The sequence below is a fragment of the Glycine max genome, chromosome 20 (genome assembly GCF_000004515.6).
Source record: "Glycine max cultivar Williams 82 chromosome 20, Glycine_max_v4.0, whole genome shotgun sequence".
Lineage (NCBI taxonomy): Eukaryota > Viridiplantae > Streptophyta > Magnoliopsida > Fabales > Fabaceae > Glycine > Glycine max.
Genome location: NC_038256.2, coordinates 28,412,369 through 28,424,972, shown reverse-complemented (window position 1 = coordinate 28,424,972; position 12,604 = coordinate 28,412,369). Strand labels below are relative to the sequence as shown.

The window sequence follows — 12,604 nt, the reverse complement described above, 5'->3', positions numbered from 1 at the left end:
ATGATGGTGGACAGCGGGTGATGTCGTGGTAGAAATATCCGGCAAGGTTTCTCGAGGCATAGCGGCAGGACAGAGAAATGGATGGTTTCGAGAGATAGGGTTTCAAGTGGCTCAGTGGATTGAGAAATGAGGGGCCTTATTAAAAAAAAACAACATCCATTTTTTAAAAATGGATGTTAAAAAGGAAATCTTAACATCGGTTTTTAAAAAATTGATGTTGTCTAAGCACACACAACATCAATTTTTTAAAAATCATAAAACCGATGTTGGGATCGCCCTGTTAACATTGATTTTTAAAAAACCAATGCTACTAATGACATCTTATTTACAAAAATATTATCACATATTTTGTAACAGTTTTGATCATAACTGATATTATTATCTCTAAAATATCATTTATTTAATTGAAATTTTAGTTCTAATAACTTTTTTATTTATTTTTAATACCAAGTTTCAATAAAAAAATATGTGAGATAAAAATTTAATTTTTAATTAAAATTGATATAATTAAATATCAACTAACTTGCTTAGTTAGCATGAATCAATGTTTTTTCTTTCAGACATGTAAATGTTATTCTTTAGACGGCGGGAAGACATCCTCTAGGCTCTAGCCGATCGAGAACTAGACAATAATGATAAATATTAAGATGCTTTTTTTGTTTGGTACTTCAATATTAGGTTGCTAGTGTAACGTATATTAGTGCAATTAAAATTACTCGAACCTTTTAAACATTCAATCCTGAATTCATTTCAGATTTCAATAGTAAATATGATCAGTTTGCAAATTTGTCGCCGGATCATATAAACAAAATGTTTATTACATCTCGGACAAGGGGGATGGTATGGAATTTCCATGGCATGCACTTACACACACTGACACATGCATGCATTAAATATCATAACTAGTACATGTGGTAGCCATGCAAAGGGTCAGTTAAGAACTCATTTATTTAGTCAAGCCACTTTCTACCAATCTATACGGTTTCCAGCGTTTTGTTTTAATATCAAAATTAAATTGGTTGATATTTTATCTTCTGAAAAGCAAGAAAGAAACAAAATTTCCATATTTGAAAAATCTGAAATCTTGAGGGACAAATAAAATAGTGTTTTATTTATTAGTGTACACACTGACAATTCAAAGGAATGTACCAAATAGGCTCGGCCGCCACAAATTCCCACGCATACACAGATTTAAGTTGTATACTGTTGGATAAAAAAGAAAGGAAAAAACGCAACAAATGACATTGAAAACACTAACAAAAAGTGGAGTACAAAACTAACAACAACGACAGTTACCTAGTTGATGCATGCAGCCTGTAATGACCAGAAACATCAAACAGTAAATTAAGAAGACAATTATAACAACTTGAAGATGAAAATAACATCAAATGAAATAATCAAATGCTAAGACTCTCTAACCTAAACAACAATTAATATTGGCAGCCCTAGCTACATTAACAAAAACATATCCATGCATGCATGCAAAGCCCCAGAATGATATCAAGGATCGTTACAATGTTGAAAGACACCAGCACCACCAACACCACATCCCAAACCACCAGCTCCACCTAAAGCCTCCACACCACCTGGCACAACAGGTCCACCTAATCCACCACTTCCACCACCCAAACCACCACCACCACCACCTAAACCTCCAACACCACCATTTCCACCTCCCATAGCACCATTTCCACCACCACCTAAACCTCCCACACCACCCGCACCACCTAAACCTCCCACACCACCACCAGCACCACCTAAACCTCCAACTCCACCTAATCCACCTACACCACCTCCTAATCCACCTAATCCACCTACACCACCACCAATGCCATGAAAACCACCAAGTCCTGCACCACCTAATCCACCTACACCACCACCAATGCCATGAAAGCCACCAAGTCCTGCACCACCACCAATGCCATGGAAGCCTCCAATTCCTGCACCACCACCCATGCCATGGAAGCCACCAATCCCTGCACCACCTCCAATTCCACCAACCTTCCCCATCCCTCCACCAATCCCACCACCAAGTGCACCAAATTTTCCAATGCCACCAACTCCACCAAACTTCCCTATCCCCCCTGCACCTCCAACAAAACCACCCACCCCAGCAAATCCACCAACCCCACCAAACAAAAAGTGCTTCTTGTCACCAACACCTGCATGTGGTGCACTTGCATGCACACCTAGGATTTCTTCTTCACCACCACCACCCTTTGGCACATCACGTGCACTTGCAGTTGCATGCACTGTGACTAACACAAACAACACAAGCAAGGTATCCCATTTTCCCATCTCTCTCTCTCTCTCTCACTCACACACACTGAGCTTAATTTCTGTAACGAATAAACGTGTTGAGGTGGAGGACATGCATGCAAAAGGGGTATCTTATAAAAGAAAAAGTAAGAGGGCAGTTGAGAGTAATAAACGATTGCAAGTGAAAATAGTTATGACTTGTGAAGTCTCGAGAATTGAGAATCTTTAATATTTAGGGTCTCAGAAGGTTAGGTTGAATCAAAAGAAGAGAAAATTTAAGAAACTCATGTGCCATGTCGTCGTTCGCAGTAATTGCCAACAAAATGACAAATTGAAAAAGGAAGATATTGCCAATTGTCAAGTCAACCAATGTTATGAACTGAGCCAGGGTGTAACCCTCCCATCTACTATATTACTCGGTGAGATTTTAGAAATTAGATACAATATGTTTTGATGATAGATTTAACTCAGAGCAGAGAGGCAAAAAATTCGGTTTGAGGAAAAAAACATAAAGATATATAATTTTTCGCATGTATAAAATATTAAAAAAATTAATATAGTGTAGATATCCAGTTTTTTATTTATATAAAAGTAAAATTATATGAGAAAAAATAAATAAATGAGTAAAATAATTTTAAATAATTATCTAGGAACACCTCAATATTATAATCATTACATTAATACTTACTTTTTTTTTTCTTTATCCCTTTTATTTTTCTCAGATCATTCTTTTTTATATCTATAGTTTAAGCTAACATACTTTCTTCAGAACTTGATAATTTAGCTTCTTTTTTTTTTTTTCGTTTCAAAACTATTCGTGTTTAAGGGATTCTAAGTCTAATTAATTAATTATTTCTTCCATATATATTCCTATTCAACATACATGCATAGATTTCATAGTTACTTCCATCATAGACATTAAATAAGAATATTTTAAACTAAATATATAATTTGTGAGTAGTATTAAATATTTTTTAAGTTATATGCATTCATCTTGCCTTTAAAAAAAATGCGTTAACCTTAAACATGAAGAATTTTGTTCTAGAAGAAGCAACAATTTTTATTTTTTTTATTTTATAAATTTTAGGAAGGTCATCAAAACATTTTTATAATAATTTAAGTACACTTAAAAAATTGGGCGAGGAACCATGCCCTTACAAGTCCTTCCTTCTCTCTGCCCTGATTTAAGTTATGTTTTATGTCGTTTTAGTTTGGTTTTATGCCCTACTATATTTTTTAAAAAAAGAAAATATGTTTTTAAGACAATTATATATCAATAATACAAATTTTTAGATGCTACTATATATAAGGTAAGATCTGGTGCTTCAATGCAAAGGATTATTTTGTTTCATAACATTAGATTAGATTTGGTGCCTTAGAACATAGAAGTCTTATTGAACTTTTATTTTTCTTTCAGGATTAAAATGGAAACAAGATGATCAATGAGAGTATATTCGTGAGTATAAGAATGGTTCTGGTAGATATGGGAAAGTGGTGAGTGTAGTTTTTTTTGTTTATAAGATATTTTATTTCTCTTCATTTAGCACAATCAATTATAATATATAAGCTTTATTTCTTTTTAATATGTTGCTCTACTCTGGGCCAATTATTGGAATTTTGGAATAATTGGGTGATACATTCCTAGAAGCAAAATCCGTTGACCCTTTTTTTCTTATTTCATAATAATACTACAGTCAATTTATGTTATCTTGTTTTGAAACTATGGTTTTATGTTCCATGAAGATTGAGTCTTGTGCATGGTAGATCCAGAGCACAAGGAACAATATAAAAAAATTCCATTTTTTTTTTCAAATGACTCTCTACATCAATTCTATTAATAATTGATGTAAAAAGTGCACTTTAACATTAATTAAATTAAAACTAATGTTGAAAATGCACTATTTAGATCGAGTTAGACTTGCACACGAGTAAGTATATCTTATGCAATAGTAACAGTGGACTCGAAAGTCTGGATGTCGAACCCAAATGACCAATTATATTCCCAATTAGTTAAATTTATTAAATTAATAATAGAGATGATAAAAAAGAGCATTAAATATTTTGTGGTTTTTTTTATAAGAAAACAATTAAATAAATATAAATAAAGGTTCTTAGTTATGATAAGAGTGACCGGGGTTATGACTCATTAGTACTAATTTTCCCTCAATCCTAGTCCTAATGAAATTTCTTCCTCAATTAATTAATTATTGATTCCCAAAATCAACTAAAGCCTATGATCAGGATTAGAACATGCTCTTTGCCTTAAATCAATACCCCAACGATTATGGATCTATCAGTTTAAGTTAAAGGATAAAATCAATTTTATGAATGATTTTATCAACTAATCTATAAGAGATTACCCAAATAGTTTTATCAATTATATAAGACTTTTAACATCAGAAAAGGAGATTAATCTTTTAACCAAAGGCTTTTAACATCAGTTTTAAACCAATGTTGTATCAAGCGATGTTGAAAGTGAGCAACTCTCAACATCGGTTTATCAATCAATGTTAAATATTGATTTCTACATCAATTCTTGAAACAATGAATGTAGAAAGGATTGACATAAGAGAAAATAACTGACTCATTTACATTAGTGATAAACCACTTTCTGAGTAGTATTTTGTATGAAGAATGGTCGGATAAAAGTGAAAAGAAAAGATTTGACGAAAGAAGAACTAAGAAAGCATATATTGCATGGGATGACAATGATTCATCCGATGGTTTAGAAAAGGAGATTAATCTTTTAACCAAAGATTATGAAAGTGATGAAAACATCTCTCAATGATGAAAAACAAGGAGAAAAAGAATGATTCTCATCTTTGAAGATATAGACACTTCAATCCTGAAAAAGGTAATATCAAAATCATTATCTTATTAAAATTTCTCTTAAAGTTGAAATTTTCATTCAAACAATTTGACTATGATGACTAACAATTCTTTATTTGTTTGTCTTTTGATTGATTGAAATCATGAGTATATTTGCTTAATTTATTTCATTCTATTTGCATGAAATATTCATTCATTTATTCAAGTAAAATCATATTCTTCATACTTGTGTTGTAATTGTTCTTGATAAAATTGATTATCTTCATGTTTTGAATATTTTTGCATGACATGATATGTAAATTACATGATTGAAAATTAGTCATAAATTATTTTCAAAAATAGTTTTCAAAACTTCTTCTCTCCTAGAAAGCCTTCTATTTTTGTTTTCTGGCTAAAATAACCACTGGTAATCGATTACCATAATAGTGTAATCGATTACAAGCAGTTATTTCTGACAAAGTTGCTCTCTGGTAATCGATTACCATATTTGTATAATCGATTACGACGCGTCCCTACACCTATATATTCAAATTTCAAATTCTGAAACCTGCAACCTTTCATTCTCTCGAAAACCCTCGCCCCCAATTTTTCTTCCAGCCATATCTCACTCAATTCTTATCCAAATCACTCCCCACAAAGCCCAAACTTCATCTTTTTTCAATCTCTTTCATTTAAACCGATTGAAATCCCGAAAAAACTCTTCAAATGGTGGAACCATCGAAAAAGCGCAAAGGAACTTCGAGTCCTAGTCAGCGACATTCTGGGTCACAGGAAGCTCAAATTCCTCCCTCCATTCCCTCTGGGTCATTATTCTCATCAGAGGAACAACGTACATGGTACACAAACCTCTTTTCCTCTCGTTCCATTGTAGACCCAAAATTCATAGATATGGAGTTCTTCTCTAATGAGAATTTTGAATGCTTCCAAGCATTTGAAAACTCCAATCTTATTCCATTCATGTCTATGAAATTACCTGTCTATTCTGAGTTAGTTAAAGCTTTTTATTCAAATTTAGAAATTCATGAAGATGTTCGAATGTCTGAAATCTATGGGATTAAGATGGTCATTGACCAATCCCTATTCTATGATTTAACAAAATTGCCTAGTGAAGGTGTGCCTTTTGAGGGTACACTGATTGATGAATGGAAATTCGATTTCTCTGTGCATGATGCCCGCCGGTTGGTTTGCACCAACCAAGTGGATATGACCGGAAGACTTCTTGCCGGTTCATTGGCTTTTGAAAGCCGCATCCTCCATTACCTTATAGTTCGCATTTTGCTTCCTAGATCTTCAAACCTTGCCCAGGTTTCTGAAGAAGATCTCATTGTCATGTGGGCCTTTCATAAAGGTTTACAAATTGATTGGTCACATCTTGTTAGATATCGCATGCATAAGGCATTGCGATTGAATGCCCCATTGCCTTATCCTCACCTTGTTACCCTCTTCCTTCAACATTTCAACATCCCTCTTGATTCTGAACCTTATGTTCCAATCAAGAGATGATTCCTTATAGGCGTTTTAGTCATAGCATCCTTTGGTTATATTAAGGAGCATGATGGATCATGGGTAAAGAAGGGTGCTAGAAATATTGGTGAAGAAGGACATGAGGGAGAAGATTCATCTCTTCTTTCGAAGATTTTGGAAAGGTTTGATGGTCTTCAAACCTTTGTTGGTGAGAGGTTTGATACTTTGGAACTGCAAGTGGATATGCGCTTCAATGAAATGGAGTCAAGAATGACTAAGTTTGAAAAAGATGTATCTTACATCCGGTCAAGCTTTGATCTTCCACCACCGCCGCCACCATCGTCTTAGACTTTTATTTTAATATTAGTACTTTGATTTTCAGCCTTGTATTTTGGCTATATTATTATACTATTTGAACAATTTACTATTTCCCTATTTGCATGGTATGTTTGAACAATTATTAAGTATGTTATTTGACTATGTGGAGTTTATAATTTATCTATGCATGGTTGTTTGTTTCATGGTTTCATGGTTCTTGCTTCTTGCTTCATGATTTGGTTGATATTTTTTATGAACATTGTATGGATGGTTAAATTAAATTTATTTGATACGCACTTTGGCTTTTTGTTGATGCCAAAGGGGGAGAGAAATGGGATTAAATCAAGAATACACATAAGTAATCAACTTATTTTTAAGATAAGCATAAATTCAAAAACAAAGGGGGAGCATTTATAAGAGTGATCGACTAGGAAAAAGTGTGCATGTGTTTCTTGATTTCAAAAGTTGTCATCATCAAAAAGGGGGAGATTGTGGAAGCAAAGCTTCATGATGAATCAACAATGATTCAAAGGTGTTTTGATGATAACAATGATGACAACAAAAGATGATGACAAAAGTGATGAACAAAAAGCTCAAGTGAATCAAAGAACATCCATCTCAAGTGAATCAAAGAACATCCATCTCAAGAGAATCAAGAGCAAGTCAAGAGTTCAAGAATCAAGAAGAAAGCCTACAAACAAGAATCAAGATCAAGATTCAAGACTCAAGATTCAAGAATGAAGAAAAGACTCAATCAAGATAAGTATTAAAAAGTTTTTTTTCAAAACTTTGAATAGCACATGAGTTTTTGACAAAACCTTTACCAAAGAGTTTTTACTCTCTGGTAATCGATTACCATATTGTTGTAATCGATTACCAGTAGCAATATAAGTTTGAAAATGTTTTCAAACTAAATTTACAACGTTCCAAATATTTTCAAAAGGTTGTAATCGATTACAATGTTTTGGTAATCGATTACCAGTGTCATTGAACGTTGAAATTCAAATTTAAATGAGAAGAGTCACATTGTTTCACTCAAAAGCTTTGTGTAATCGATTACACATATTTGGTAATCGATTACCAGTGTTTGTTTCTGAAAAATCTAAAGATGTAACTCTTCAAAAAGGTTTTGACTTTTTCAAATGGGTTTTAAGTTTTTCTAAAAGTTATAACTCTTTTGAATGGTCTTCTTGACCAGACATAAAGAGTCTATAAAAGAAAGGCTTTGTTTTGCATTTTGTAATCAATCATTTTCCAATCTTGAACACTTTTCCAATTCATTCAAACAATCCTTTACAAGCCTTGAATCTCTTTGAACTTCTTCTTCTTCTTTGTACCAAAAGCTTTCTGAAGTTTTCTGGTTTTTCCAAACCTTGAAAACTTGTGCTATTCATCCTTTTCATTCTCTTCTCCCTTTTCCAAAAAGAATTCGCCAAGGACTAACCGCCTGAATTCTTTTTGTGTCTCTCTTCTCTCTTTTCCAAAAGAAGGAAGGACTAACCGCCTGAATTCTTTTGTGTCTCCCTTCTCCCTTGTCAAAGAATTCAACACGACACAGTCTGAGAATTCTTTTGATTCTTCCCATTCCCTAATACAAAAGCGTTCAAAGGTTTAACCGCCTGAGAATTCTTTTGTATCCCCATTCACAAAGTATCAAAGGTGTAACAGCCTGAGATCTTTGTCTTAACACATTGGAGGGTACATCCTTTGTGGTACAAGTAGAGGGTACATCTACTTGGGTTTGACTGAGAACAAGAGAGGGTACATCTCTTGTGGATCAGTTCTAGTGGAGGGTACATCCACTAGGTTCAAAGAGAACAAGGGAGAGTACATCCCTTGTGGATCTTTGCTTGTAAAAGGATTTTTACAAGGTTGAAAGAAATCTCAAGGACCGCAGGTCGCTTGGGGATTGGAGGTAGGCACGGGTTTATGCTGAACCAGTATAAAAATCCTTGTGTGTTTGTTTCCTTCTTCCCTACTCTTTTACTTTCCGCTGTGCATTTAATTTCCGCTTTTACTTTCTGTTAAGTTTCTCTTCTACTCCTCTTTCTCTTAACAATTTAGTAAACGCCTTAAAAGAGTAATTTTTAATTGGTAAAGTTTTAGGAATAATTAATTCAACCCCCCCTTCTTAATTATTCTGAGGCCACTCGATCCAACAACAATCACTCCCCACCCTTGTCAGTGCTCAAGATGTTACATATGCCCCTGAGAGTCAACGTCTCGACCACTTATGGGCATTATAGTCAGCCATAAAGATACTTGTTATGACCAACTATTGTTGAGGTTTCTTTTTCAAATGTCTTTGTGTTTAACATGGTTGCTTTGAGTTTTGCTTTAACTTGCGCTCTTTTATGCAATGTCAAGCTACCAACCAAAATTAATAAAATTTCATTTGTAGGATATTATCCTTGGTGCTTTGCTTGCCAATTTGGCCTTGTGTAGGCTATAACACTTGCTATTGCTCGCCAATTTGGCCTTATGTAAGATATAACCCGTTATATCAAAATTCCCATTGATGTAGAAATCCAATTGAGGCAAACCATATATATTTCTCAAGGTTTTTTGACATAAGGAGTTCAGTTTTGGATTCAAAATCCTCCAATTCCACTCTTATTTGGTCAAAATTAAAAAATGCTCTGCACTTAGCCTATAAAGTTCTCAAACTTCTTTCCTAAATTCCAAGAGTTGTAGAAATCCATTTCATACAAATTTTATATCAAACCCTATGTTTTTAAATATGAGAAACTCAATTCCATGAACAAAATATATAGAAAACAAGCCCATATGCACACTTCGTTCCAAACAGTGCAACATTTACCAAAAGAGCACAAAACTTGAAATTATGGTTTCATAGGCTCTATTAACTCAAATGGGTGTATTATATGTCTAACCCTAGGTTTTTGGACCTTATAGGTTCAATTTTGAGGTCCATATAAACATATTCCTACTCCAATTTACTAATTATTGATTGAGGTTTGATGATTGTTCTTGAAATTTTGAATGTCATTGATATATGTGTTTGAGAGTTTTGATACTTGTTTTGGTTGTATATTTTGATTGTTGATTGTTGTTGATGATTGTTATGTGTATGTTTTGAGAGTTTTGCTTTTGATAATCCTGAATGTGTATGTTTTTGTGAGTGAAAAATAGTTAGACTTTATGAAAACTCTATGTTTTTAGGGTTTGGTAATCGATTACCATTCCTTGTAATCGATTACCATAAAACAGGCCCTGTAATCAATTACAATAGGCTGTAATCGATTACCAGAGGGCTTGGTCAGTTGCAGGATACTCCTGTAATCGATTACCGTGAGTTGTAATCGATTACATCTCATCCCTGTCTATAAATACTGCATTTTTCTTACTCCTTGCGCAGCCCTCTTCTCCCCCACTCTCTTTGACGGCGCCCCTCCCTCTTTAAACTTCAAATCTCCATAACTTTCTCATTTCTTGTCCAAATCACTTCAAACAAAGCTCAAATTTCTTCTTTTTCAATTCTCTACAAAGCCCACCAATCAGAATTTGTAGAAACAAGCTCAAATGGAAGAATCCTCAATGAAGAGAAAGGGATCCTCCTCCACCACCACCGCTGCAGGCCAACGCCTCCATGACACATTCGGTGACCCACCAACACCAAATCCTCCTTCTTTTTCATCTCCCAGGTCATTAACTCTATTTTCTTTTGATGACCAGCGTTAAAGGTATTATTCCCAATTCTCCAATCGTGTCATTCTTGATCCTAAGTATTTAGATGTCGAATTCTTTGATGGTGAAGCCTTTGATTGCTATCAAGTGTTTCTAAATTCTGAATTAGTTGAGTTTATGTCTATGAAATTGACATATTATCCTGAATTAGTTAGAGTCTTTTGCAATAATCTAAAAATTCAGGATGGAGTCATTTTTTCTGAGGTGCATCAAATACCTATTGTTGTTGATCAATCTCTATTTTATTCTCTGACTAAACTGAGCAGTCAGGGTGTTCCTTTTAAGGGCACTCTAGTTGATGACTAGAAGCATGTCTATTCTAGTCATGATGCCTGTAAAATGGTCTACAATGACCATGCTGATATGACCGGCAGATTGCTTGCTAGGTCATTCACCTTTGAGTGTCGTATCATGCATTATATCCTTTGTCGAGTCTTGCTTCCTAGGTCCACCAATCTTGCTCAGGCCTCTGAGGAGGATTTAATCTTGTTATGGGCTCTTCAAACCGGTCACCAAATTGACTGGGCCCATCTTGTTAGGTACCGAATGCATAAGGCATTACGGGCAATGCACCTCTTCTGTATCCTCATCTTGTTACTTTGTTTTTTCAGCATTTCAATGTTCCTTTAGATGATGAACCTTTTGTTAAGGTTAAAAGATCTTTTTCTATTGGTGCTGGTGCTGTTACTTCTTTTGGATACTGGAAGGATATGGATGGCCAATGGGTGCGTAAGCAAGACCTGCCACCTCCTATTCCCGATGAATGCACATCCTCTCCACCACCACAGCGAGATACCTCTTCCTCCTTATTAAATGACGTCTTCACTAAGCTACGTGATCTTTGAGCTTTTGTCAGCGATCACTTTGATGCAATGGACTCTCGTATCACACGTCTTGAAGATGACATGAGCTTCATCCGACGTTGCTTTGATCCTCCTGCGGATTCTTAGACGTTTCTAGTATTATACGTCCTTAATTTTGTAGACATTTTACTATTTCTGCTTTGTATTTGGCTCTAGTTATTTAGCACTTTAGTTAATTTTGTGTTTTGCTTTGGATCTTTAGCATTTGGTTGGTTTATGCTTTGCTTTGTATATTTAGCATTTGGTTGGATTATGCTTTGGTTTGGATGTTTAGTCTTTGTTTTGCAATGCATGATTAGTTTTTGTTATTGGTTGTTGTCATACCCTAATTTCGTCCGGGGATTATTATTTGATGATATACAACCTTTGATTGGCCGCTTCAAGATACTTGGCACCCTTTGTTGCACAATATGTGAAGTCCCGAGGCGTGCCAAAAATCAAAAGGAAGCAGGCTTACGCGATCCGTGAAGTTCCGTAATGTGGCGGAAACCAAAAAGAGGTGTTTTTGCGCGATCCGTGAGTTTCCATAACTTCTTCGAATGCTAAAAAAGAGTAAATACATAATCCGTAAGGATTCGTAACCTTGCGGAAAGAAAATAGGTAGCGTTACAAAATTCGTAAAGTTTCGTAACGTTATGGAAAAAGAATTACCAAAAAAGGTAAGGGATGGTGTATTTAGTAAAAAGGGGGGTACAAATAGCAATCAGGCCCACTTGGGCCTTCCAGATTCTTCCTCCAGAAGGCTGTTGCTTCTGGAGGAAGCAACGATGCTCGCCTGGGCGAGCTGAGCTCGCCTGGGCGAGCTGGGTGGCAAGCTCCTCCCCTATTTTTCTATAAATAGGGGGAGGAGTGAAGGGAGAAGGGGTTCAGCCTTCTTGGCACTTCGTATTCTCTTAAATTTGCTGAGGAAAATTGTTTCCGTGAAGAAAATCCAAGCCGAGGCGCTTTCGTAACGTTTCCGTGAGTAATTACGCGAAGATTCTCGACCGTTCTTCAACATTCATCGTTCGTTCTTCGTTTTCTTCAGTCTTCAACGGGTAAGTACCTCAAACCGAGCTTTTCAATTCATTCTATGTACCCGTGGTGGTCCACATTTTGTTTCATGTATTTTTATTCTCGTTTTCATTCGCTTTCTATACCCCCTTTTGACGTGCTTCAGTCAT

At 35.2% G+C, this 12,604-nt stretch overlaps 1 protein-coding gene across 1 annotated transcript; it reads right to left on the bottom strand.

Moving 5' to 3' along the window:
* Positions 1-1,500: 1,500 nt before the first annotated feature.
* Positions 1,501-2,298, bottom strand: LOC100801547 (glycine-rich cell wall structural protein). Its single transcript, XM_014772294.3, has one exon. The coding sequence runs from the start codon at positions 2,296-2,298 to the stop codon at positions 1,501-1,503; it is 798 nt and encodes a 265-aa protein (XP_014627780.2).
* Positions 2,299-12,604: the final 10,306 nt, after the last annotated feature.